Raw genomic sequence first — 27,763 nt, 5'->3', positions numbered from 1 at the left:
TGAGAAATTGACACCTATTTCCGTATCAAAACACATAATGTTGACTAACATGTCTAAACACATGGAGTGCATGTTGATGATAATTTATTAAATTTATTGCGCATAGCCATTATTATATGCCAAGTTTTACAAAGAAAGTTAAAGAGAAGAAATTTTTACAGTTAATGTGCATACCTGCATTGAAGTATATAGCCAAATACAAGACTAATAAAGTTTTGTATTAACATGTGTTTTAATATGAATTAGATTGCTTTCTAATATTATTTGACACTTTTATGTAGACATAGTGAAGCCATTACCACAATCATGTGTCACTTGCCATATCTTGTTCATATCATATATAATATTACACATAAACGGAACAATAACAATAATGATTTATAATAACCTTATCATGTATTATATTTGTATATTTGAGGAATCAAAGTTGGTTAAAACTAAAGAGTCGTCAAAAGAAAGTTGCGAGAAGCAAAAGAAAACATTTCCATGTAGGCCTAGAGCATATTATTGGGCATGGGGTCAACCCTACATTTCTCAAGTTTATCTTGTAAAACTGTAAATTTGGGACCCCCAAAATATGGGTTAATGAAAGCACAAGTTATTGGATGCACTAAAACATAATCTGTGCTGACACAACCAATCTATAAATCTTTTATAGTGGAATTTGGTGCTACTAAATCTATAATCTGTACTACTAAATCCCTCTTTTCATCATATATCTACACATTATCTTGGATTTCTTCTCCTATTCAAACTCCTCCTAGTTAGATTGTATATTGGAAGGTAAAAAGTTTGAAGGAAAACCCTAATTGGTGACCCTTAGGCATGCGTAAGGGGTGCAAGAAATGGGAAACCAACCCTTATTACGGTGTTCCTGTCAGAAGAAAAATGCTAGACGCAAAAAAATCCCTAGATTGAGAGCTAAACCTTCACAGGTTATAACAAATATTAGAGCAGGCACAAATTGAAAAGCTGAAACACTACTTCCTGAATAAAGAAAGGGATGGCCATAGAAAGAAATGGATAACAGAACATTAAACATGAATCAGAGAAATTGGAAGTAAGGACCTAAAACTGATAGAAGGGCTAATAGCAATAGAAATGCAAAGATGGTCTACACCATAAACAGGCATTGCAGCAGCAAAAAATGGAAAGCATAGCCCTGAATGCCAATGAACAGCAGAGAAAGAAATGGAATGGAGAAAACGTAAACGCTAAACAGCAATAAGAAATGGGAAGCAACCAGGTTAATTCAGAAAAAAATCAATTTAAACAAGTGCAGAGACAACATAAGGACTGATTATCTTAGCCAGTAGCCAATTATTGAGGCCAGCTTAGAAACAGCTTTAAATTAGCAAAATTGCCCAGGATGCAGAGGGAAACTACCTGTTTTATGAAATACTGCCATGGAAAACAGATTTTGTTACTAGTCCTATACATATAATACTTTATATAGAGGAAGGAAAAGCAATCATTTGATACAAGTTGATAGCAAATTCCCCCCTCCGTTCTTTGGAAAGCTGTACAAGGGCTTCTTCTTTCTTTTTTTAAGTTACAATCCAGCCAAATATTCCAAATTTGACCCACCTGAATGTTGATAATGGCTGCATGAAGATACATTAAAATGTATCAAAAGAGAATATATCCAAGAGTTTGTTAAATCTTTGCTTCAAATGTCTTTCCTGCATATAGGACATGAACCATGCCTTGAAAGCCATTTATCTACACATGACATATGAAATACATGCTGACAGAGAGGCAATCTTCGAGCCATCTCTCCAAGCTGTAGCTCCTGCATACATGACCACAGGGAGAGGCTTCGGTTCATCATGGGGAAGAATTATAGTTCTAAATCACATCAAAACAAAGGAAAACATAACCAGTATATACACCCAAATTAGCATGCAGTCTATATTGAAACTCCTAAACAAATGCTACATATCATAGCTTAATATATATAGTTTTGAAACAAAGGAAAACCTGGACCAAATTAATTGATTCCAATATAAAACAAACGAGATAATGCATTATACGCACATGATGCTTACATGCATATATTGACCTCAGACACATTCAAAACAAAAGGAAACCCAGTGAGATACACTGTCATCAATTGGCTGGCTATATAACTGACCTGTAAACAGATCGTACATGAAACTTTCTCCCCATGCATGTCCATTGAGTTAGCTTCTGAAACCATGAACCATGGTAGTTCCGATATGCATGCTTCTGAAGCTCCCTTCATCCTGCCTTCCCCAGGTCCAAACATCTCATACAAATCTTCATAACTCATTTCTGCTATATTTACCTAACCGAAAACAAAAGTAGAGAAGGTGAATGCCATTACAAATCACTTTTCTTGCCGTTTAGTACAAGATAGGCGCACATATCAATTCTAACTACAATGTCAAGCTTGAGAAAGTTGCAACCAGCTTATTAATAAATCAAAATCGCCAGACATCAATGTATTCAACCCACAAGTTACTATTCTGTATATATATACAGCGAATTGAGGAGACCCATCACTCTTACCAAAATTGAAACTTCCAAATCCTTATGAAGTTCATACCTCACCATGCACATTGTTTTCCAAATCTCAATCCATGGAGCAGAAACAGTGTCTAGTCAGACTTCATAAGACTAAACTAAGGTCAGCATATGTTTATGCATACACAACCTGCAACTTCATAACATTACATTAATTGAGAATCAGATCACTGAGAGACCCATGGCCATGTGGATGATCACTCAGTCATCCAGTATCTATCAATGGCTATAGTATGGACATACCTATGATTAACTTCCCATATCTTTTACCAAGGGTACATCTCTTGAACATGCACGCCATAAGGTATGCATCTGTTGCTCCATTGCCATGGTAATCCGATGGGTGTGGAGTAGATCTCTTGCCTACTCTTCCATTAACTTCACTCTAATTTGTTTTTACTTACTCATTAATTATTTTTTGTGAGCCAAGATGCATTGGAATTTGATCCTAATAGCCTGCAAATTACCAGTGGAGGTTCTCAACTGAAGACCCAAACTTCCTGGCAGTTATTCAAAACTGAAATACAGATTCATTGGTCCTAACCCAAACTTCTTGGTAGTTATTCAAAACTGAAATACAGATTCATTGGTCCTAACAAATCACGTATGTATCACTCGTCAAGGCATTCGATTAAAACCCCCGACTTCTAGGCAGTTATTCCAAAGTGAGTACTCCTTAATGAATTAGTGAAGACATCAAAATCAGAGAATCCAAATCCCGAACTAATCCTCTGAATAAATGCTAGCCCTCTACTGTAGGATTAAGACAACAGTTTCAAACAGTTCATAGGCTAAAAGTAAGTTATAAAATTAGATACGCATAGGGTAGCTAGTCTATTATTCAAGAGGCACTTGAATTTATGAAGGTTAATATAAAGTATTTCAAACCATCTCATAGTAACTTAGGCATACTCTATAGAGAAACAACAGAAATGAAGCACCTGCCAATGATTTGCATTTAGTGTGGAAGGAGCAACTTGGTCTTGAATAAACCTCCCATTCAGGAAATCCTCGATAAATTCTGCCTGAAACCCAAACAATCTATTAGTCCACAAAAAAAGTATCTCTTGTTAATAGCTAGAAGCCCCAAAAAAGATGAATATAAAAAAAGTGATTAAAAAAATTCACCAGACATTTTTAATGAATAAAACCCACAAAAACGAAGACTTTCATTGAAAGAATGAAGTTCTTTCAAATTTTAGTATTTCACAGATAACCTCATGAAAGAATATATCTCTGTGTAGCCATTTTAACATCATAGAGCTAGAGATGTACCACTGAAGGTGAACGCTCTGAGTACCAATAGGCTCGTGAAGCTTCTAAAAGTTCAACAGAAAGTACTGCACCAGCAACTGCACCTAAACCAGCTCCTCTCAGCAAACCGCTTTCTGTTGCTCGGCCAGCTAAAGCCCCAGTAACTGCCCCCGTGAATGCTCCCACTGTTGTATCCACGAATTTGGAACAGAAGAAGGACAAAATTGAAATTAGTAAACCCTTGCATCAATCATATAAAAGCCCTATGAGGAACACCTGTTATTAGCAAAGTCATAATTGCATATCCAACTTGATGTTGTACCTCTATTTACCGACATTGAAAATAGTGAAAACCAAGGAGCCCCAATTTGATTAATCATAAATACTAGCAAGAAAGCCTACAATTAATATAATTAAAGCCTTGCAACATGATGTATGCATACATAAACTCAATCAAATAGTAACTAGAGAAACTAGTGAAAACCAAGGGGCCCCAATTTCATTAATCGTAAATACTAGCAAGAAAGCCTATGATTATTATTATTAAAGCCTTGCAACATGATGTATGCATACATAAACTCAATCAAATAGTAACTAGTAAAAATGAAGGGGATTGCTGTATCTGTGTATGACATGCTGAAAACATAGGACCCCAAATTTGACCAATCATTTGTATAGCAAGAAAACACGGTATTACCAAATGCATCACAATGCATAATAAAAAGCCATTATAAACAAATGCAAGATGCATCATTCACGCATTGTGACATGATGCATAAACACTTTCAGGTTCATAAGCAAATGCATGCTAATGATGCATCAGTAGCACATTGCACATTGCATCATGACAAATAAACACATTCAGGGTCATTAGCGAATGGATGATCATGATGCATCATTAGTATGTTGCAACATGATGCATAAACAGATTCAGGTTCATCAGCAAATGCATGCTTATGATGCATCACTAGCACATTGAATCATGATGCATAAACACATTCAGGGTTATTAGCAAATGCATGATCATGATGCATCATTAGCACATTGCAACATTCAAGTTCATCAGCAAATGCAAGATCATGATGCATCAATAGCACATCGCATAAACCAATTCAGATTCATCAGACAATGCATGATCATGATGCATTGTTAGCGCATTGCAACATGATACACACATGTATATATATTATGTAGCATATACTTGGCATATAGTAGTCAAGCCCATTATAAGTGTGTGCATGTGTATAAACCTTTAATACATAGAATCCTGTAAAGAACTGGTTCCAATTTGAAAACATTTGTTCAATGTGATGGGAAAAATCTATGACGCATGTGGCTATATATGTTCATGTATACTTTGAAACACTTGGAATAGCAGGCATACCCATTACTAGCAAATGCAATGCAATTCATACTGCCTTCATACTTTAAGACATGGAAACCAGAGAATTTACAGTCTTGATTTGAACAAAGAGGTTATATATACATGGCAATGCATTAGACTGGTTCATACTGAACCGCATAGCAGGAAAACTATTAACGGAAAATATACATTACAAAGGATGTTGAAAACATGGAAATTCAAGAAGAAACGTATCAAATTAAACAAATATGATCATAGAGAAACCGATATTAGCAAACACATATTCACAAGTATATAGGTGTCGAATGCCGTGCAATGTATGTTGAAGGCATAGATGTCAATGGGAAAGTGGCAACAATTTGAACTTCACACGATGAGAGAAATGTGAATTACAGTTAAGAGAAAAAAAAAAGATAAGGCAAAGAAGAGAAGCTGAGAGAAGAGGCACATACCGACTGCAAACATACCAGTGACGGCACCCGAAAGGGCACCAGCAAATATCCTTGGAAGTGTACAGGTAGATAAGGAGAAGGAGGACGAGGTCCCATTGATGTTTGTGAGATTGTGGAGGGTTCTCGCAGAGAGTGTGGTCCTGTGAGGGTGAGGATGCTGACGATAAAGGAAAGATGGATGGTGATGGTGATGGTGATGAGGAGTGATGAGGTGTCTCTCCTCGGAATCACACATTTCACATCTCCTGGAATGGAGCATCGACCCTGATCCTGACCCCTCGTTGTTGTTGAAATAGGTGCATGATCGACATGTCCATGATCTCTCGCCCATTTAGGGTTTATGGGTCAACAGAAAACAAAAGAAAAACAAGAAACTAGCTCTTAGGATTTTCTTGGTATATTAGATTTTTTTCCCCTCTTTTCTATTAGGGTTACTTTTCCTGTCTATATTTTACTAATTCAACTTTTGCTATCTGCAGGCAAAAATAAAAGGGAAATGGAGAAGGGAGGAGATTGGCCTGTGAGTATTACTATAAGGTGAAAGAAACAGATTAAGGTTCCTATATATTATTGAAAGGAGGAAGAAACAGAATAGGGTTTCTCTGTATTAGGGAGAAAAGGGGATAGAGAAGAAAGAGGAAATTTGGGGTTTTCCCGGTGAATTAGAGTAAAAATGAAGAAAAGAAACACACTACGGTCTATTTCATGTATTCGTATAAGGGTAAAAAGAAGAGGAAAATAGAATAGATTGTTTTTCTTGTTTCAAGTTAAAGAAGATGGTAGCGGATAAGAAGCTGTGAAGGGTTTATTGTATATTACTGTGCATTAGTGTAAGAAAATGCAGCAAATTGATTATATTATTATTCTACTTCCAGAGTAAAAGATGTGGGATATGGAGGAAAACTTATTAGGGTTAGTCTAAGAAAATAGGCATTCACATTAGGGTTTCTCTGTTCAAGGATAACATAATAAAGGAGTAGAGAATTGGAGTTTTGTATATATTAGGGTAAAAGAAGAGGAAAATAGGACGACATATATATTAGATTTAGAGTTTTCCTTGTATCAAGCCAAGAAACAGAAAAAAAAGGGGGCTTTGGGTTTTCCCTGTATTCGGGAAGAAGAAAAGACAGAGAGATAGAGTTAATCAGGGTTTTCCCTGTATTGTTACAAGAAAAGAAGCACAAGATATTACAGTTTTCCCCTCTGTTGATGGAGAGAATAAACAGGATAGGGCCGTTTGCGCATGAGAGTGTAAACAGACGAATGTGATCGAACAATGGATTAGGTTTTCGTGTATTAGGATGAAAGAGGAGGGTAAGAGTAATATAGAAAAGAAACAGATTAGGTCTTCCGATGTATAACTGTAGAAATATAGAGACACGCGAAACAGTTTAGGGTTTATGGTGCATGATAGAGCAGAAACAGAACAGAAGTAGGGCGGGCTTTCCGTGTATGACTAGAAAAAAGAGAAGAAACAAGATTAGGGTTGGGGATGGAAACGGAGAAGAAACAGTTTGGATCATAGGGTTTTTTTCGTGTATGAAGAAGGGTGGGAATATATAGAGAAGAAACAAAGATTAGGGTTATGCTAATCCATGTAAAATTAAAGAAATAGAGAGAAGAAGCAAGAAGGGTTAGGGTTTTGGGAGTGATGAATATATATGTGGAGGAGGGAGGAGGAACAGGGAACAGGAAACAGGAAACAGGAATTAGGGTAATTGGAGAAACGGGAGAGTGATTTGTTCGTTTGAAGGATGAAACATAATAATAATGGGAGGAGAATAGGGGTTCTTGTGGGAACAGAGAGACAGAGAAAGAGAAGCACAAAATAAATCTACAAAGACACAAACCCTAGAAAGCCATGGAACAGACAGACAGACAGACAGACAGACAGGGTAGGAAATGGGATGTATTTTATAACTTATGTAATGTATCCTATTTATGTGTTATATAACTTAATGTATGTATGTATGTATAATGTACATATGTGTTACATATGTGTATATATATACACATGTGGGTGTGTCTGTGGGCATTTCTTTCTCTCTCTCTCTTTCCCTTTAGGAAACTAGTACCCAAGAAAACCTGGTTTTTTTATGTTGGGAGACCTCCCCCCCCTATAGACTTGGTCCTCCTTTGGGTATCTAACTATGTATCTATCTATCTATCAATGTGCCTATCCATCTATCTATCTATCTATTTATCCATAGTCTCTTAATCCTTCCTTCACTATGTGTGTGTGCGCCTCTCTCCCCATGCATTCCTGTGTCTCGCCGCCTCCATGTGTTCCGTGGATCGTGTATCTGTGCCCTCGCATGTATCTGTATTCATATCTCGCTATCTATATTTGTATGTGTGTTGTTGTGACTTCCTTTGTATGTGCATTGCATCTTGGAAGCTATGCCCCTTTATAAATATATATCCATCCATCTCACCACTTTCACTTTATAAAGTGTTTCTGATATTTATCTCCGTTATCATCACTTGTATGACGTATATCGTTTACTCGTACGTATACATACATGTGATGTATAATGTACATTGTGTGTGTGTGTGTGTAGCTATATGCATATGCATGTTTGTGTGTGTGAATATCAATCACCATATTGTTGCAATGATGCACGATTAAGGAAAGAATTTGGGCGCTTAACTACATTAGACACCCTTGAGGCAAGGACAAGAGCCACATCTCAAACTCCATCAGCCTTCCCATACCATAAAATAAGGCCTTAGTTGCCTTGGAAGACAAGTCAATCAATGGATTCGAATACATGACATATTTTTGCCTCGATGGCTATGTCTCAACTATGCGTTTTAAATGTCTTGTTAGTTCCCTTTATATATAGTTTAATTCTTAGGCTTCCATGCCGCCACATGATTTCATTTGTCCTCGGCACTTATGGGTTTGTCTTGAGTTCTAAGATAATCGATTTCCTCTAGATATATAGTTGACACTAACTCCTAGACTCTCCCGAGTTCCACAGGTCCCCAAGTCCTAGGACAATCAATTGTCCACTTATCCTACCCTTAAACAATTAGAATTGATTCGCAATACATATTGATATGACTATGCACTTATCATACTTCCATATATAAAAAACATTGCACCTTTGCAATGAAATATCATAATCGTGGAAGGTAGATTCAAGAATGTGCTCTTTCTCACAAGTGGCTTCGTGGTATAGTTCAATCGAACCATTTAAACTTTAACCCTCGCTTTTGTTTAGTTTGAGAATAGGCTCGTAAGATTAATCTTGGTGAGTTGAAAATCTTTAATTATTAATATATTGTCGTCAAAACCCATAATTGCTCTATATTGATCACTATTAACAATATATTGCGCATTTTTGTAACATTTCTTATATATCCTTGGAAAAACTTGCATGGTCTTTAATTCATCTTGATGACATTTAACATCGATTAAGTATTGACGTTTAAAATTCATACATTAACGTGAAATGATTGTATCCCATCCATGTATGCCTAGTGTTATCATATGCAAACTCTAATAAAAGGGAGATATGGATCCCATTTTCTAGGCTTCTTTGTGACATATACTTGAATCGTATCCTCATCAAATTGATTGATTTGTTTAGTTTGACCATTGAACCGAGGATGATCCAAAGAAATCATTCTTAAAGTGGTTTTCATTTATTCCAACGAACATGTAAGTCAATTATTGAGTTATGAATGTGTTTTTAGTTGACAACCTTGCCAAGTTTGTTGAACAATCAACAAACATCCTTATAAAAGTCAATGCTAATGATAAAATCATTAACATGCTTTATTATCATGAATTATATCCATTATGTCATAACTTAGGGATAAACATCCAGAATGTTGTAGGTTTTAGGGAACTTAGACCCACGACAATTTGGATGTACAAGTTAAAACTCTAGCCATTATGTTATCATCTAAAATATAATAATTATTAGGGACAATCTTAATGTTGTCACACCATTGTGATTCGACAATAATCTCTAGCATAACCATGTAGCTCTTATTTTGGTCTATAATGTAAAGAACTAGAAAATATATTTCTATGAGAATAAATAGATTAAGATACCCTTTTATTAGGTGGCAGTGGAATTGTAATCTAAAACAGACCCTTTTATGGTTTCCACTTGCAAAAAAAAGCAAAAGCTGTCGTGTAAAAGGGGCCATTGGGTGCTACCTTTTGGTCACCATTCTCTCCCCTTTGTCTCCACTAAGAGCCATTTTCGTCCATGTAGATTTTTTTAATAAATTGAGATATATATGTTTTTTGACTTGGCCATTTATCTATTTAGTTGAGATACCTCACATGTTTCTTATCTAGTAACTATTTATTTAATCATGACAAGCATGTTTCGTATTTTGTGTATCAATTTGGTATGGATTAATGACAGTTTAACTTAAGAAACAATTGATGCTTCCACAATTGCATAGAGGGAGAGGTAAGTACTTTTATGTGCTCAAGTATGACATGATCTTTGCCATCGAGGCCATTGCAAGGAAGACAACCCCTTAGAATTTCATAGTGATCATTGGAATTGCAACTTTCCAAAGTATGAGTCACATTAGCCCCTTTGGGGAAACCATGATTCAAAATGTGTTTAAATGCATTGGTTAATAATTTTGTCATTTATCAGTCAATCCTGGATATGTTGGAAATTAACGTCTCTAGACATGATACACCCTCAAATGTAGTAGTAATGCACCTCAACATGCTTCATGCACACGTGGAACACCCAAAATTGTGCTATTTGGATATCACTAAGATTAAACAAGGATTTGATTGAGCCACTTGATAAATAAATATGTTACTTGTCAGTCGATTAAGATATGTTGGAAATCAACATTTCTAGTTATGATACACTCTCATGTGTAGTGGTAATGCTCTTCAATCTGCTTCATGAGCACATGGGACACCGAGTTTCATGCTAGTTCAATGCAACAAAGGTTAATCGTAGTAGAATGTACCAAGCCACCATTTGGGATGCTACCATCGTCGAGGATCCTCTTGATCCACACCACTTTGCAATGTTGCACATGTAAACTTTGTCGTTGTGCCTTTTGCTACTCTAGGAGACAACATCGTTTTTCCAAAGAGAATGCAAAGCCCAATGATGTTCATTGATTCCACACAACTTGATTGACTTTAGTGTAGGCTTCATGGAAGCTTGGCGGTGTCGTGATTTCTCACCTTGTTGCTCTTCAATGAAGTGCTGAGATTGTGATCGAGTCTTGTATAAGTCAAGCATCTATTTAGTTGTGCCTTATTAAGTATATTGTATAACTATTGATCAACATTAATAATCAAGGGTTGCAAATATCTTCTCTAGGACAATATAGTCATATGGGTAGGAAATATAGGCATATTTTAGATTTTTTAGTGTACCTTCAAATAATTTTACATAAAAGCTCTTTCAAGTAGGCACGAACAATCACTCACCCATGACTCATTCTTATCGCGTTGAGACATCTTGCGAACACTTGTAATTGTGTCTACCATATGGAGTTGTAATGTGACTTGCTCCCTATGAGTGAAGCTCTCATTATTAACCATTGTGTACATAAACTCTTGAATTGCCTTATCTCATGGAGTTGACTCATAACAACTTACACGTTCCCATCGTGTAGACAAAGTAGAGTAGGACCGTCACATGGAACTATAGACAATTCCCATCATTTTGTTGCGGTGACCCCATGGTTTCTAAGAAACAATAGTTTTCTGCCAACCTAGAAAAGGTAAACAGCGTTGACATTTCATTTGTCGAGGTTCACAAGAACCCATAAAAGGTTTGTGCATAAGAACAGAACATTGGGTAGAGTTAATTGTTATACTACGAAGAAGGTTGGTATGTCATGTTATTGATGGTCATTGATCATTTAAATGCTCAAAATGTATTATGGTTCAACAAATAGTGCACTTTTAGCAAAGGATTTTAGTATCAATGAAATAGAAACCACCCCAAGTATAGAAAACATATTAACACTCTATCGACAAAGGTGCCCACATCCTCACAACTATTATTTTAGAGGCATGGAAGCAAGTCGTGGTCTTTACGATATTGCGTAGTAGGTTTCATATATGTACCTCATGGATATGGCTATATTTGGTGATTAGTAGTTGCAATGCCCATTGTAATGGCCCTTGGCTTAGAATTTCATTAGTAATTGCATGTGAGAGATATATTTTTAACATCCACATGAGACCTATTGCGATATATGAGAGTTGAATGTATTTTAAGAGGCCAAAATTGCCCATAAGACCAAATGCGTGTGTGTGCGTGCGTGAGAGAGAGAGAGAGAGAGAGAGAGAGAGAGAGAGAGAGAGAACAAATATTGATATGGAACAATAGAGAACACTTTATACAAGAGAAGGGACTTGGGTTTACATAGAACTTTTATGCAAGTACACATAGAAGTTAGGAACAATATAGTAATGTCGAGTATTTAAGATATTTACTTCATTCAATGGAAAGGTATCTCCCATTCATTAAGTGAATGGTTGGTTTTAACACACCCATGGCCCAAGGGGTGTGTGTGTGTGTGTGTCTCCAATGTCCATATGTACATAAGGTAGGTGTGGGTGGTTGAGCTCTTTATCTTAACAATTGACACTCTTTATATTTGACGCTTTGAAGCACTTGTGTTTGATTGACACTTTGTACATTTCTCTTTATTCCTTATCGAGTTCTGCCTCACATTGAAGTGTTGGGACATCGGGAAAACGACTCACAAACAATGTACATTTTTTTTGCTCCGAACAAGTTTGTGAGGGAGAGTTTCTGTACGAGTCTCTAGTGTAAATGCTTCAATAGTTAGAGATTGGTTTGCCCCACATTTTCAACAATGAAGTGAAGTGAAGTGACCATATCTTCCAAGACAAAGAGGGGGATGATGAATGAGAGAGCCTTAGAAGAACTGTCCAATCCAAATAGTAATGTATACATATCTACAAAGAAAAACTGTTCAATTCCAAAGCTAAAGAAATGAAGGCGGCTCTGCCCAGGACAGGAGGAGGAACTATGTCTCACGAAGAATCCCCCCCATCAGGTCGGTAAATCCCGTTGATCTCATACCAATACTGAAAAAGGAGTTTCTTTATCTCTAAATATGCATCACTTTATCAAGAATTACTGCCTGTGGTCATCACTAGCTTGATAGCCCTCGAAGGGACACAGAAAGGAATCATGGCTGCTTGTAGAAATCGCCACACTTTGCTTTCCTTACATGAAGCAAAAGAGATCCAGTTTCCTGAGCTTGTTTGACCTAATTCTATGTGTATGGATTGGGCATGTTTCTTACAGAAATGAGTTACCTTTGTGTCCTTAGAATGAAGCAAAGGAAGGGCGCGTTCAATGTCCTTCTTTGACCTAATGTTTTTATGGTTCATCTTGCTTGCACATCACGCTCCTTTTATGTCCTTACATGAAGGAAAAAAGAACATGTTTATTGAGCTTGTTAAACCAAATTTATATGTCAGGGATGCCATCATACATCCGCATGTCTCATCAGGTGGTTAGGAGAAGACCTTGGAATACTTTTATGGTACACATCAGGAAGGCATTCTGCTTGCATACCTGCTCTTTTTGGGTCATCGCATGAGCAAAAAAGACAAGTTCAGTGAGCCTCATTAACCATTGAGAAAGCTTTGAATTGCGTATGGGGTAGATATGAGAAGAGTTTGGAGTCCTTTGTATGATGTGCAATGCAGCAGGATTGCATCGAGAGAGAGTAGTTTGCCTGCAGAGATGCCACGTTTGGCTCCCCTTATAAAGCAAAAAAGGATATTTTCAGTGAGCTTCTTTATTTTAGTGTATACGTCTAGAATTCCGCCATAGTACATGTAACCACATGTCTAATCAGGCGAATATGAGAAGGATTTGAAGTGCGTCTACGGTATGCAACAAGATAACACTAAATTGCAAGTAAGGCTTGCATACATACCAGTTTTGGCCCTTCTTCAATCTAATTTATTTGCCTATCATACATGCACAAACCTCATCAAGTGAACATCATAGAGCGGTTCCATGGTATGTAACAGGATAATATTCAATGACATTGTAAGGAAAATATTGCTCGCAGACATACCTTTTTTGGATCCTTTGTTTGTATGTCTGGGCTGACACATACAGGCACATGGTAACACCACCTGAATATCAGGAGTCATTGGGGTGGTTCTATGGTTTGCAGCAGGATAACAGTCAATATCACAGTAAGAGAGAAGTTTGCTTGCACATTTGCCACTTCTTTACATGAAGCAAAAGGCAGGTTTTCTGATCTTCTTCAACCTAGTTTGCTTGCAAAAAATGGTATCATAGAGGCACACGTCTCATCAGGTGAATATGATAAGGCTTTGGAGTGCTTCTATTGTATGCAGCAAAAAGGTGTCATTCCTGACCAGATCACTGTCTTCAATCTTTTGAAAGCATGCATATCAGTACAGTCCATCATATGGGCCAGGCTGATACATGCAGAGGTATTGCGAAGAAAGCTCGAAATTACGCCGAGCTTCAGTAACATCTTGGTTCACATGTATGTAAAATGCAATAACATTGATGATGCTTGGAAGGTCTTCAAAAAACTGGCTTGTCCAGATATCATTTCGTGGGGCACTATAATATCGGGATGTGCAATCCATCAACACAATATTCAAGCTCTTGATTTATTTGACGAAATGCAAGAAAAGGGCATATCTCCTAATACAGTAGTGTTTCTAGGTGTCTTGAAAGCATGCATGAACCTGGAAAGCTTAGTAATGGTCATGCAATCACATCACCAAATCATGCGAACTGGCATAGCAAGCAATGTTGTATTGATAAGTACCCTTATTGATATGTACTCAAAGTCTGGATGTCTAGGAGAGGCACAATATCTCTTTGACAAGTTACCGGAAAAAAATGTTGTATCTTGGGGGTCAATTATTACAGGCTATGTGCAACATGGAGATGGTGTTTCTGCTTTAAGGCTCTATGAACAGATGAAACAAGAGGGTTTGAAACCTGATAAATTTGTACTTTCTTCAGTGTTCAGAGCATGTGCTAAAGTTAAGGCGTCTACACATGGAAGTCTCGTCCATATTCAGGTTATGTTCTGCAAATTTCAGTCAGATATTGTGGTTGGAAACAGTCTAATTGACATGCATGCAAAATGTGGTAACTTAGAAACAATGCTAAGAGTCTTCCATGAAATGGAAACTAAAAATGCAGTTTCATGGGGGGCAGTCATTGCAGGGTATGTTCAGCATAATTACTGTGAGGTGGCTCTAGAGCTTTACATGAAAATGGTGCAGGGTGGCATCAAGCCAGACCTCCTTACATTATCTTGTTTAGTAAAAGCATGTGGCATCATGGGCATCTTACAAGAAGGCAGGCTGCTACATGGGCATATTGTCAGGCGAGGTTATGGCGATGAATTGATCACTGGAAATGCCCTTCTTGACATGTATTCAAAATGTGGAAGCCTTGAGGATGCAGAGATTTTATTTGACAGTTTGCAGTACTCAGATATGGTGTCTTGGGGTTCAATAATAGCAGGTTCTGTGCAGCATGGAAAGAGCCATAATGCCCTCGAACTATTTTCAAAGATGGTGAAGAAAGGGATTGAGCCAGATAAAATCACATTCCTGAGCATTTTGAAAGCTTGTGGGAGCATTGTCGCCATACAAGAAGGCAGATTGATACATGATCAAATTATAAGGAAAGGTCTGAAATCTGATGTGATTGTGGGAAATGCACTAATAGACATGTACATAAAATGTGGAAGTTTAGAGGAAGCAAGAGCAGTGTTCAATAAGTTGGATAAACGGGTTGTGGTTTCTTGGGGAGTTATGATTTCTGGCTATGCTCAATTTGAACGTATCACTTGTGCACTCAAACTACTCTATGAGATGCACAGTGAGAATATAGAGGCAGACAGTGTTACATATTTGTGCATCTTGAGTGCATGCAGCAAAATGGGAGCCCTAAAACAAGGCAGGCTGATGCATGATCAAATCATTGTAAATGGACTCAATATGGATTTGGTAGTTACCAATGCCATCATTGATATGTATGCAAAGTGTGGGAGCTTAGGAGAGGCGCATAAGGTGTTTGACGCACTGCCAGATAGAAATGTTGTGTCCTGGGATACAATGCTTACCGCCTACATATATCATGATAATGCTAGTTCTGCCCTTGATCTTTGGAAAAAAATGTGTAAAGATGGTATAAAACCAATAAGAGTATCATTTATATGTGCATTAAAAGCTTGCTGTATTGCAGAATCTATGAAAGAAGGAAGATTATTACACTATCAGATCATGCAAAGTGGATTTGATAAGAGTATTTCTGTCAGCAACTCTCTTATTGATATGTATGCAAAGTGTGGGGGTCTAGATGATGCAGACCATGTATTTAGACAATCACCGAATCAAGATGTGGTATCATGGAGTGCAATAATTTCAGGGCATGCTCGTGTTGGAAACTATAACAAGGCTAGGCAGTGTTTGGAAGTCTTGCAAGACCAAGGATTAAAGCCAAACAGTGAAATTTTTCTTGGAGTTTTGGGTGCCTGCAGGCAAGCTGGGCTTGTTGAAGAAGCTCGCCATTGGTTTTTATTGATGACTGAAAAGCATGGCATTTCACCATGCATTGAGCATTATAGTTGCATCATTGATCTTCTTGGTAACTCAGGTCTCCTCAAAGAGGCTATAAATTTCATGGAAGCAATGCCTTGTGAACCTGATGCCATAGTTTGGACATCTTTACTAACAAGCAGTGGATTGTATGGAAGTGTGGAACTAGGAAATTATTGCTTTGAGAAGCTTGTGGAGTTGAACCAAGATGATGCCTCAGTTTATGCATTAATGGCAAAAATCTATACTGATTTGGACATGATACAAGATGCGGATAAAGTTAGAGCAATGCAAAAACGTGCAATTACTGAGAAGATGAAGCCTGGATTACCTTCGATTGAAGATATTGAGGTACAGGAGGTCATTGTAGAGAGGAGCTCTTGGTATAACGAAAAGGAGACCTGTCAGAAAGTGAATAGATTATATCATCTCATCAGAGGAGGGCATGTGCCTCAGATAGATTGGATAATTGAGCTCGAAGATTTAATTTACGATGGAAAGAAACTACATGAAGAGCATCATAACCAGAATGTTAATAACATCATAACACTGTAATCTGTATGTATGTGTTAAAAAATCTGTTTATTTTGCTGGATTCATTGAAGCAAAGATTCCAAATAAAGCTTCATGAATATGGTCACAAGATGTTGCTGTTTGGATGTATATCTTGTCCATCTTTAAGTAGATTATTCATCCTGCTCTCTGCCATTGGAGATTAACCACCCAACCTTAGCCTTTTTGTAGTCTGAACACCAGCGTAGCTGATATCCTAAATATAGCAATGCACCCCGACGTGAAGCTTATGTTATGAAGCATTGGGGTAATCTAACATGATTTTTTTTACAACGAAGCTTTGTTTTCCTTCCATGGGTTGTGGAAAATTGCTTCAGAAAACCATATTTGCACTGCACCATATGTTAAGAGATGAAGGTTAGATTGCAAGAAGCTTTGTAGTGAAGCTAACTTTTGTAACATCGAACTTGTGACTCCTGTGGCATCTTGCTAACTGGTATCAGTTTGGTTATTCATATCCTCTCATTAAATCAACCATAAGAGAAAATATATAACATACCCAATAAAGTTAGATTTGCAAGGAAATTCTGCATGGCTTACGATGGCATTTTTAACATTGTGAAGGCGGCCTTGTTTGGTTCATGGACCACAGATACATTGTTTTGGTGTTGAGTTGGAGATGGTGTTTGTTCCTCGTATTATCGTGTTTTTGCATGCTATTTTTTTTGTTTCTTTTGTAACTTCTTACATTGATATCTAGTTGAAATCTTCTCAATAGTGTGCTTATTAGAGTTCATGTTTGCTATATATTGTATTCAAGTTTGAGGACTTTCAACTGTACTAGCCATGTCACTAGTGCCTGTCAAGAGATCATAATCACTTGATCCTGAAATACAGAATCAGTACCTATAATGAGTTTGCATCGAGTGTTGCACTACATCATCGAGTGTGGCTTTGGGCATACATAGCTAACGTCTTCACGAAGTTAGCATCCTTTTTAGATGTTTGAGCATTTTCAAACAATGCCCAACACTTGAGATGTGTGCATGCAACATTGAAATATCAGCTGTGTGTTCACGCAAATTTCTGATGAGAGCTTCAAGATGGCATGATCTTGCTCTTTGAGCTGGTCTTTCCATTTCTTGTATGTGAGACAATAGGAAGAAAGAGGGTGGCATCCTTATCATCCAAAGATCTTGCATGTTCAAAGGCATGCTTTCCAAAGAATGCAAACATGCACTGAAAAAAGCATGCCACGCTCCAAGAGTAGGAGAAACTGGCATCTTTTCTTACAATTTCAATGTCCTCATCAAGTTGCCTGGCCCCAAGAAGAAGTTCAACCATATAGTAATGATGTTCGAATCTCAGAATAATGACATGCCTTTTGATTATAACCACGAAGTATGTGTGGTTCTTCTCGGATGAAAATGTTCGATTGCATGCATTACGAATACTAACAAATGTAAACGCATCTGGCTTCATACCTTCTTCTTCCATTTGGTCTAAGATCAAGATGTTATGAGCTTGCTCTTTGAGCTTGTAATTCCATTTCTTGGATGTGAGACATTAGGACGAAAGTGGCAGCATCCTTATCATCCAAAGATCTTGCATGTTCAAAGGCGTGTTTTCCAAGGAATGCATTCCCCCAATTGGTGCATGCACTTAAAAATGCATGCCACAATCCAAGATTAGGAGAAATTGGCATCTTTCGGATAATCTCAATGGCCTCATCCAGTTGACCAGCCCGACTATAAAGATCCACCATACAACAATGATGCTCAACTGTCGGAATAATGCCATATCTTTTGCTCATAGCCTCAAAGTATGTGTGGCTCTTCTCGGATGAAAATGTTCGACTACATGCATTAAGAATACTAACAAATGTAATCGCATCTGGTTTTATACCTTCTTCTTGCATTTGGTCAAAGATATAGAAAACATTTTGGCTTTGTCCGATTTGAGCATACCCAATGATAAGTGGTGTCCATACCACCAAATCTCGAACCGGAAGTTTATCAAATATGTGCTGTGCTACAGTAAGCATACCACATTTTGCATACATCGCTATCAGGTTGTGGTTAAGAGCCATTTCTCTTCCCAAAAGTCCCTTCCTTTCAATTTCAGCATGCATTTGATACCCCTTATCCATAGCCCCACTGTCACAACAAGCTCTCAAACTATACATAAATGTTAAAGCATTAGGAGAAACTTCGCATTTCTGCATCTTTTCAAAACATTGGAGAGCTTCCACTGCATGCCCATTCTCGGCATACCCGGCGATTAGTGCTGTCCATAATACCACATCTTGAGGTAATATCAAGGTATGGAATACTTCGTGAGCTCGTTCAAGGAAGCTACATTTGGCATACATATCCACAAGTGCACAATTAATTGTTGGGTCTCTTTCTAGCAAGCCACATCTAGCAACTTCAGCGTGCAATTCTCCACCCTTATCTATGGCTCCGTTATTACCACAAGCTTTGAGGCCACAAATGAATGAGACCAAATCAGGACGAATGCCTTCACATTGCATAGTTTTCATACACTCCAGGGTCTCTTCTGAAAACCCATGTTCAACATATCCAGTCATCAACGCATTCCACAACACAAGGTTTCGATTATGAAGCTCATCAAATACATGCTTAGCTTTGGCAAGTGCACCACATTTGGCATACATATCAACCAAACTACTTGCGAGAATAAGGTTATTTCTTAGAAGCCCCTTTCTTTCCAGCTCAATATGGATTTCACATCCTTTGTTTATGTTTCCAATGTTTCTACAAGCTTTCAAAGCACAAACGAATGTGACCACATCAGGGCAGATACCTTGAAGCTTCATATGTTCAAAAAACACGAGAGCTTCTTCACCATATCCATGTGCCACATAGGTGGACATAAGAGTGGTCCACGAGACCACATCCCAGACATAAAGCTCATCAAATACATGCTTTGCCTTGCTAAGGATACCACATTTAGCATACATATCCATCAAGGCACTCCCAAGAATAGAGTTTTTCTTCTCCAGAGAAGCACTTCCTATGATTCCGACATGTATTTCTTGCCCTTTTTCAACATTCCTTATGCTACCACACGCTTTCAAGGTACATACACGGCTGATGGCATCAGGACATATGCCTTCTTGCTTCATTTGATCAAAGCATTTAAGGACATTCATACCATGTCCTTCAGATTTTGCATACCCTGTCATTAGGGCATTCCATCCTACCACGTTTCTATACAAAAGGGTATCAAATACATGTTGTGATGCATCAAGAGAGCCACATCTTGCATAGAAATGGACCAACATTGCACCAAGAAGAAGGTCCTTATAGAGGAAACCATGGCTGGAAATCTCTCTATGTATGTGAGAACCTTCGTCAATATCTCTGGACTCTGTACATGCTCGTAGCCTGGCTATGAAGCTGTCTCTATGAGGAGAGGAGTGCCCCATTCTTTGAATTGTCTTCACTTTCATCATGGAGATGAATCATTCAATAATCTTGTAAATGTCCAATCGACATTAACCTCTCATGTGGGCAACACAAACTAACTACCCAATGGCTCCCAATATTAACTAGAATTACTCTACGTTGAATGAAATCGACAAATGTAATGCCGAGGCGTAGTTTCCTTACCCAAATTAATGAATATGCCTTAGAGTCGTGGTCCATGATCAACTTGCTCGGGCAAACCCTCAGTGCCTCCCGGTATCACTCGTGTGATCACCTAATCACTTAATACTGACCAATATTACTCTATGATGATTGTAATCGATAAACATATGTAAGGGTAAGTCGAAGTTCTCTTGCCTTGATGAATATTCCTTGAGCTGTGACAAATGAAGTCACTCGAAGAACTAGGAATGTTCCATATGTTCCACGTTACCACATAGAGGTCCAAGACACCAACCCTAGATCAAGATTGTTCATTCTAAACATAAGCAACCATCACCTAATAAAAAATGGATAGCAAGGGCCATGTGCACAATATTACTTTATCCATTTACATAACCCTTTGCCCATTAGTATTGTGCCTAGACAACGTTTTGCATCCAAAACCATAATGCTCAAGATCAAAGGTTCATTCAATTGTCGATTCTATTCTTCATTGGCTCGTAATTGCATGTTACACATGCAACCACGTGTATGCTTGTAACAACCATAGAGCCGCAACTCTTGTTTTGCAATGAATGTGAGGAAGCCATATAGGGCACATGTCATCTCAGGCATCGAGGTTTGAGAGTGAAAGACAAAGGTTAAATAATTCCCCCATAAGCTTGTTGCATTGCTTTTAGAGCATAAAGCTGAAGGGGTTAGGGTTATGCGACTAGGAGGGGTAATGTGAGTTAAATTTTCATACTAGGAGATGGAAGTTTTGAGTCATACTACACTTGTTCTCCTTCTATGTGAGGAATCACGGCATACATTATTAGTTCGTTCATTCTCTCTCCCTCTCGGATCTCCCTCCCTCTCTCTCTACTCTCCTTCTTCATTCCTCGAAACAAACCCAGATAGCTGTAGATTGAATTCAATTTGGGGGAGAAGGACATCCACTCCTAGAGTTATACCAAAATATCCAAGAAACAAATGAAGAACAACAACTTCAAACTTAAACTTATATCACATATGTACAGAGATTCATTTTGTGTGCAATATATCGTATATAAATTATAATTTAGGGAAAAGTACCAGGATACCGTTGGAAGTTCGTTTATTTACCAGAATTCCTCGGGAAGTTCCAAATTTACTAAACTACCCCCTATGTCCAAAAAAATACACTTTATAAAGTAATTATACACTCAAATCTACAAGCCTTATTTACTAGAGTACCCTTAAATCTAACCTTATTTACCATAATGTTACTATATACCTATTTTGACCAATTTATACCACTTTTATTTTTCAAAATACATCATAAATCGAACTAAATTATCAAAATTATATTGAAAGGTCACCTTAAAATCCAAATCTATGAATTTGCACCGAGTTACACTGCCTTAATCCCATAAAACCAAATTTTGTGATTGAAGTGACCAAAACTTAATCTTAAAACCAAAACATTTGATTGCACACCAAATTTTACCATTGGGATGCCATTTTGAAGCCAAATTCCATGAATTTGCGGATTCACAAACAATTTGCGGCCAAAATGTCATTTTAAACGAAATCTTACATAACACTTTTCTATTAAAATGCCAAACCAAGTTTGATGATTTTACACTAAATTTTGTTAGTAAAATGCAATCACAACTAAATCTCCTCAATTTAAAAAATACTTGCAAACCAAAATTAATTATTGAAATGTAATAATTACATGTTAATTTTGATCCGTCTACAAAACCTGTAATTCCAAAAATATCCACAAAATCAAATATATCTATCGACTCAATAAAATATCTAATAATGCACAAGGTAACTCCATATCTTGATGGTGAAGACGATTGATCAACCCAACGAACAAGAAAGAAAAGAAAGACTACACTGTTAGCTACAAATAACCCAAAGAATCGCTTAAGTAAAGAAATTTGTGTTTGAAGGGTATTCTGGTAAATAGGGCTTGTAGATTTGAGTGTATAATTATTTTATAAAGTCTATTTTTTTGGACATAGGGGTAGTTTGGTAAATTTGGAACTTCCAGGGGTATTCTGGTAAATAGACGAACTTTCTGGTACTTTTCCCTATAATTTATTACATTATCCGTGTCTCCGTTCATTGATGAAATGTCGACACTTTGATTGATTGAGATTAGTTGAGAGGAACAATTTTGTAAAATAACGAAACTATTTCCCATGCATTTAAAGAGATTCCGAGGCTGAGACCCATGAGAGCTTGCATCTGTCAAACACTGAAATTAGGGTTTCTCAGGATGTGGGGCATGCTGTTCATCTCATTCAAGGGCAGAATTTAGGGCTAATCCTGTTCATCTCATCAATGGAGGCTCATCTCCTCCCAAGTAAAACGTAGGGTTTTCAGTTAGTGGATCATCTCATCAGAGGCAGAAATTAGGGCTTTTGGCAGTGGATTCATCAATTCAGAGCAGGAATTAGGGTTTTCAGGAACTTGGCCATCTTTTTCATCTCATTAGACACAGAAGTTAGGTTTTTTTTCCGACGAAATTAGTGGTCTTAGGAAGTGATTCATCTTTTCATGGGACCCGAGGCACGAATTTAGGGCTTTGAGAAAGTGGTAATCGTATCAGACTCCAAAATTAAGGTTTGCAGGGGGGTAGGCTATGGCTAGAGCGATGAGATTTTTTCTAATAACCATGTGGGCCATGGCCGCTGCAATTTTTCTTTTCAGTATTATCGTCTCCTGTATCCGTTTTGATATCGATGCTTCTGATAGCAAATGCTTCTCAGAAGAGCTCAACCTCAAGGGCGTTGTCCTTGCCAAATACCATGTGATCTCTGACACCACTCCGAATATCTCTGCTAGGGTTAGTGCGTCCTCTTTTACTTAACTTTTGCGTTAATGTTTTTATTTATTTATGAACATACAAACAATGTTTGTTCTAACATTAGGAAGGCAATCTGATATATGAAACTTTCGGGTTTCCTACTTTTATTTCTAGTATTATGGGTTATTGTAGTATATGCGATTGTGGTTTCCTGACCATTGTTTTTAGCATTATGATCTTTATATTGTTTTTGTTTTTCTGCCAGTACTGTCATTATACCCTTACTATTAAGGGGCATTGTATCACTTGAAGGTTTGGTCTTCTTCCTGGTCATTGACTGCTTTCTCAAATGGGGGGTTACTACTACTTCATAATAACTGTATGTCAGAATAATGCATGGACATATGTGCTCACCCGTCTTGGTGAAGATTTGAATGAAATTTGAATTATAATGCCCGCCTAACAAGTTATCAGAATTCTTGTGAATTACTTTATATGCTGAGCATGCAAGAAAGTAAGTGATACTCATCCTGCTGTTGGTTTTCATTACGCACCTTGCATATCTTCAACCTAACTTTTGTGACTGAGTTTGAAGAAGTGGTGAAGCTCTCCAAGAGCCAAGGTTCATGGGGATAGTAAGATATGGTTGGATATGTTCTGATGTTTTTTACCTTGTATTAAGGCTAACATTTGCAATGTACTATTCCAATTTTGACAATTTAGCATGTTGCTACTTCATCCTTAGTTCCTTTAGTCAGCTATCCTCGAGGATCACATACGCCATAGCATTACCTTAGAGTTCCAATAGACTTTTTCTCACATCTTTTAAACCATTTCATAATGTCAAGCAACTAGACAGATGAGAGAATTTTGCTCTTATTAGTTTTTTCCATCTTACATCCTATATTTCAAGCTAGTTTTGGCAATTTGTGATCAGGCATATTCTTGACTTTTGTGATATACTTGTATATCTTTGAATGGCGAGTACCTCTATGGGCTGAGCACCTGTTTCTAATAGCACGAAATGATAGGATGTTGAGGATTCAATGCCCAATTGTCTACATAAAAACAATTCTTGAATTTTCTCTATTTCATTCTACATACTACGTGAGATAATGCTACCCCATACTTCCACTCCGTAAAGCAATACTTGGACAACCATAGGATTGAATAACATCAATCTCACTTTCCATCCTTGAGTAAGACAATGGTTGCGTGTTTCTCAAACATATAATAACTATCCCAACCTTCTTGAAGTCTAGACTAATAGTATACATTCCATTTATTTGTCGATGGGACATTAATAACAGGGTATTTGAAGCTTTGCACCAATTGGTTTTCCCTTGTATGTAAAAATGGGGTAGTGTCTTGGTCATATTGTCTTTATAGCGATCATTTTTGCTTTGTTCACATTAGGAGTTAGACCGCTTATTTGACAAAATGTTTCCTCGTAAGTGTTGCATATCATCCAAAGTATAAGAGAATAAACACATCATTGGCATATAGGAGTAGAAACATAAGGTCTTGCATGAGTTTTTTCCATACGGTTCTTCTTTTGCAGCCTTGTTAGAGAGAGAGAGAGAGAGAGAGAGAGAGAGAGAGAGAGAGAGAGAGAGAGAGAGAGAGAGAGATTTTGTTGATAGGTAACAACCCCCTATGGTGGTACAGTGCATTCTCAAGAACGTGTAAGTGAAGGAGAATTCGCATTCACTGCCAACGAGGCAGGTGATTACACAGCATGTTTCTGGATACCCAATGCCACAAAAGAAGACAGAGTGACTGTTGATTTGGATTGGAAAACTGGCATTGCAGCTAAAGACTGGGATAGTGTTGCAAAACGAGAGAAGATTGAGGTATAGTAACTTTAACATCCTTTTCTCATTGTTTTACTGTGGTGGATATTGGTTCATAATTTGTTTTTGGCGTTACAGGGCGTTGAGCTTGAACTGATTAAATTGGCAACTGAAGTGAGGACTATTCATGATAATATGCTGTACCTGAGAGATAGGTAAAAACATTGTATTTCCCATGTCTCAGGGACTGTCTATCCAGCATTTTGGCATCGATTCTTTTACTGATAGTAAAAAAAGTCATAATAATTCGTTGTCTTAAATTTACTTCAGGGAGGAAAAGATGCGGCACGTCAATGAGGTTACCAATTCTCGAATGTCATGGTTCAGCATATCATCACTCTCGATATGCTTGATAGTGGCAGCTTTACAGCTATGGTACCTAAAGAGCTTCTTTACGAAGAATAAACTATTATAGGATTGTGGATGGTTTTCTTTTTCTTGTCCATTTGTTGCCATGAAAAGTGTCATTGGCCATGATGGTCACAAACTGTTTGGCCATTTTCATACATCACTACATGTCTGTATGGTATGTTGTTAAGAAATGAAAAAGCAACTTCAGCTACCTAAATCCTAATGGTCTATTGGAATTCCTACATTGCATCTCTTGGAGACTTAAAAAAACTGAAGTCTTCACTGGATATGCATATTATGCATAATAAATAATATAATTATACCCCTTCTTTGTTATAAGTTTCTCTGAAATTGTTTTCCATATTGAGCCATACCCAAAACATTACGACAATAATCGTGGAAGGCATGGTCTAACTAGATGTTGAACATACAACTATGGTTCTAGAAAAGTTATCTTTGAACTAAATGTACTGAAGGATTTAGTCTTGCCTATGAGGTGAGGATGAAGCAAAGCCTAAAAGCATTATGTTAAGGTTTTACAGCGAAGTTTAAAGAAGTTGCTAAAACATGGCATGGTTGTGGAGAACAAAAATAAGGATATGATGGATATATGAGGCTAGGAAACGTGATTATTCAACAAAGCAATAAGAAAATTCATTATTGATGCTCATCAAGAGCCTGAAATTCTGGTTTTGAGACTTTTTAAGCAAAACCCTAGTTAAGATCTATAACATTGTGCATAATATATCCAGGCAGACAAGACTACCAAACCAAATAAAATTAGTAATTCTGGTTATTTTAATGGAAGCAAGAGGGTGGACAGATTCTATTTATTATCGTGTACTTCATGTGGTTGAAATTTTTTATCGCAATATCATCAAGAGTTATTCTAGCATTATGTTGCCTCACACAAAAGTTACACAAAAGAATCAACCATTTACATGGAGGTGCAATTGAGGCATTTGAAAATGTCAAACAAGAACCTACATCTAGCCAAGGACTTTGGTTCTTGCTAACCTAGCCAAGCCCTTCATCCTTCAGGTAGAGGCTAATTGCACTTTAGGTGTGTCTTGTTATTTATAGGAGACAATGGATAGTGGCATCCACTTGAATTTCAATTGTACCAGTTTGACGATGCTGAAATTACTCTTGAGATTAATGAAAAAGAATGTTTGACCATTGTGGTTTCTTTGGAGTAATGTATTTTAGTCTCCATTTACTTCCTTTTTTATCCTTTCATTATTAAGAGTAAGATGCAGTGAATTATCTTGCATTTAGTTTGGTAATCATTTAGTATTCTACATGCTCAATAACGTCAGCCAAAGAACAAATACTATCGGCTCAATTAGGGATGCATATCAATGTAATCTCCCAGTCCCAACTATATACCAAAGATTAATCAATAGAGATTGGATGTTCAAAAAACACCAAAGAAATTAAAGATGTCAACTTCAATAGGTGTCTAGGAGAGATTCTGGTTTCCAAGTTAAAGATTGTTTACAAATATTGAGAACAATCACGAATGTGTACTAAGAATTTCAGTAAGTAATCACAAATGCATTAGATTAAAAGAGTATACTTTAAGCTTATTATATTATATATTATACATCAATCCTAAGTTATGAATGAACCAACAGTTGCTGATATGAATATCTCCAACTATGCATCACCAATAATTCCATAAAAATATCCTCACACAATCGAATTAACTCATATTCATAAACCTGCATTGTTAACCTTACATGTCCATGAAAACAGGTGTAGGGTAACAAATGCATGTTATAATGCTGGACACAAAGTGTGCAGGAATCTGAATATATTTAATCCAACTTGGTAGCTTGCTCTAACATGTTCTTATTTAAACGTATTGGAGATCGAGGATATTTTTAACTGTTATTAAAAGCTTTCCGTGCACATGATCCGAACAAGCTATCATTCACATTCTTTTCATACTTTAAATATATCAAGGGTTGACATACTAAATCTTTCGTGAGTGTTTTAACTATTTTGAGAGCATTAATAAATCAAACGCTTTTGTAAAAAACAGTGTTAAATAGAACTTTTAAAAGTTAGTAGGTATGTCATAATAAACATCTCTAGCCAAGTCTACTCAATTATTCAAAGTGATATGAGATTTTTATGCTTGATTGGGTTCGAATCCCACCTAGCCATTTTGTCCTGAACTGTTTAGGTTCTAGCACCAATATGCATCCTTCCTCACACCATCTTCATGCTTAAAAAGTAGATCATTCTAATTTAAGCTGTTTTTAAGTGTTTCATATTAAATTCTATGATATAGAAAACTCAAATTTAAAAACCTTATGGTGCATCCTTCCTCACACCATCTTCATGCTTAAAAAGTAGATCATTCTAATTTAAGCTGTTTTTAAGTGTTTCATATTAAATTCTATGATATAGAAAACTCAAATTT

The 27,763-nt window shown here is 37.1% G+C and overlaps 4 protein-coding genes and 2 long non-coding RNA genes across 6 annotated transcripts; 3 read left to right on the top strand and 3 right to left on the bottom strand.

Annotated features, from left to right (window-relative positions):
- Positions 1–1,247: 1,247 nt before the first annotated feature.
- Positions 1,248–6,434, bottom strand: LOC147865681 (NEP1-interacting protein 1-like). Its single transcript, XM_087318549.1, has 5 exons — positions 5,617–6,434; positions 3,823–3,986; positions 3,489–3,572; positions 2,135–2,308; positions 1,248–1,792 (listed from the first exon to the last, which is right to left on the bottom strand). Exons 1-5 carry the CDS (start codon positions 5,945–5,947, stop codon positions 1,670–1,672), a joined length of 876 nt encoding a protein of 291 aa, XP_087174675.1. The 5' UTR covers positions 5,948–6,434; the 3' UTR covers positions 1,248–1,669.
- LOC147865682 (uncharacterized) lies at positions 2,959–3,482 on the bottom strand. The gene is made up of 2 exons (XR_015529674.1): positions 3,152–3,482; positions 2,959–3,099 (listed from the first exon to the last, which is right to left on the bottom strand). It is a non-coding gene; the product is annotated as an uncharacterized LOC147865682 (long non-coding RNA).
- A 163-nt stretch (positions 6,435–6,597) lies between the features above and the next one.
- LOC147865680 (uncharacterized) lies at positions 6,598–6,832 on the top strand. The gene is made up of 2 exons (XR_015529675.1): positions 6,598–6,675; positions 6,743–6,832. It is a non-coding gene; the product is annotated as an uncharacterized LOC147865680 (long non-coding RNA).
- Positions 6,833–12,651: 5,819 nt separating this feature from the next.
- LOC147865679 (pentatricopeptide repeat-containing protein At5g27110-like) lies at positions 12,652–17,060 on the top strand. Its single transcript, XM_087318548.1, has 2 exons — positions 12,652–13,943; positions 14,034–17,060. Exons 1-2 carry the CDS (start codon positions 13,787–13,789, stop codon positions 16,772–16,774), a joined length of 2,898 nt encoding a protein of 965 aa, XP_087174674.1. The 5' UTR covers positions 12,652–13,786; the 3' UTR covers positions 16,775–17,060.
- A 1,188-nt stretch (positions 17,061–18,248) lies between these two features.
- LOC147865678 (pentatricopeptide repeat-containing protein At2g33680-like) lies at positions 18,249–20,183 on the bottom strand. The gene has a single exon (XM_087318676.1). It carries the CDS (start codon positions 20,181–20,183, stop codon positions 18,249–18,251), a length of 1,935 nt encoding a protein of 644 aa, XP_087174802.1.
- A 2,313-nt stretch (positions 20,184–22,496) lies between these two features.
- LOC147865677 (transmembrane emp24 domain-containing protein p24delta3-like) lies at positions 22,497–25,576 on the top strand. Its single transcript, XM_087318547.1, has 4 exons — positions 22,497–23,167; positions 24,772–24,981; positions 25,060–25,136; positions 25,252–25,576. Exons 1-4 carry the CDS (start codon positions 22,964–22,966, stop codon positions 25,394–25,396), a joined length of 636 nt encoding a protein of 211 aa, XP_087174673.1. The 5' UTR covers positions 22,497–22,963; the 3' UTR covers positions 25,397–25,576.
- The last annotated feature ends 2,187 nt before the right edge of the window (positions 25,577–27,763 follow it).

This window comes from Azolla caroliniana, unplaced genomic scaffold (genome assembly GCF_043228905.1).
Source record: "Azolla caroliniana isolate FFs.n. ecotype wild unplaced genomic scaffold, voAzoCaro1.0.p SCAF_4, whole genome shotgun sequence".
In the NCBI taxonomy this organism is placed as follows: Eukaryota; Viridiplantae; Streptophyta; class Polypodiopsida; order Salviniales; family Salviniaceae; genus Azolla; species Azolla caroliniana.
This window is presented reverse-complemented; position numbering and strand designations above follow the sequence as displayed.

Bases quoted from the DNA above. Each gene is read 5' to 3' on its own strand.
- LOC147865681 (XM_087318549.1), bottom strand. From the start codon at position 5,947: ATGGGCGAGAGATCATGGACATGTCGATCATGCACCTATTTCAACAAC. The intron at 3,987-5,616 runs GTATGTGCCTCT...TGGATACAACAG, and splicing joins CACTGGTATGTTTGCAGTCG to TGGGAGCATTCACGGGGGCA. The intron at 3,573-3,822 runs GTACATCTCTAG...TTTGGGTTTCAG, and splicing joins CAGAGCGTTCACCTTCAGTG to GCAGAATTTATCGAGGATTT.
- LOC147865679 (XM_087318548.1), top strand. From the start codon at position 13,787: ATGGTTTGCAGCAGGATAACAGTCAATATCACAGTAAGAGAGAAGTTT. The intron at 13,944-14,033 runs GTGAATATGATA...ATCTTTTGAAAG, and splicing joins AGAGGCACACGTCTCATCAG to CATGCATATCAGTACAGTCC.
- LOC147865678 (XM_087318676.1), bottom strand. From the start codon at position 20,183: ATGGGGCACTCCTCTCCTCATAGAGACAGCTTCATAGCCAGGCTACGA.
- LOC147865677 (XM_087318547.1), top strand. From the start codon at position 22,964: ATGGCTAGAGCGATGAGATTTTTTCTAATAACCATGTGGGCCATGGCC. The intron at 23,168-24,771 runs GTTAGTGCGTCC...TTTTGTTGATAG, and splicing joins CTCCGAATATCTCTGCTAGG to GTAACAACCCCCTATGGTGG. The intron at 25,137-25,251 runs GTAAAAACATTG...AATTTACTTCAG, and splicing joins ATGCTGTACCTGAGAGATAG to GGAGGAAAAGATGCGGCACG.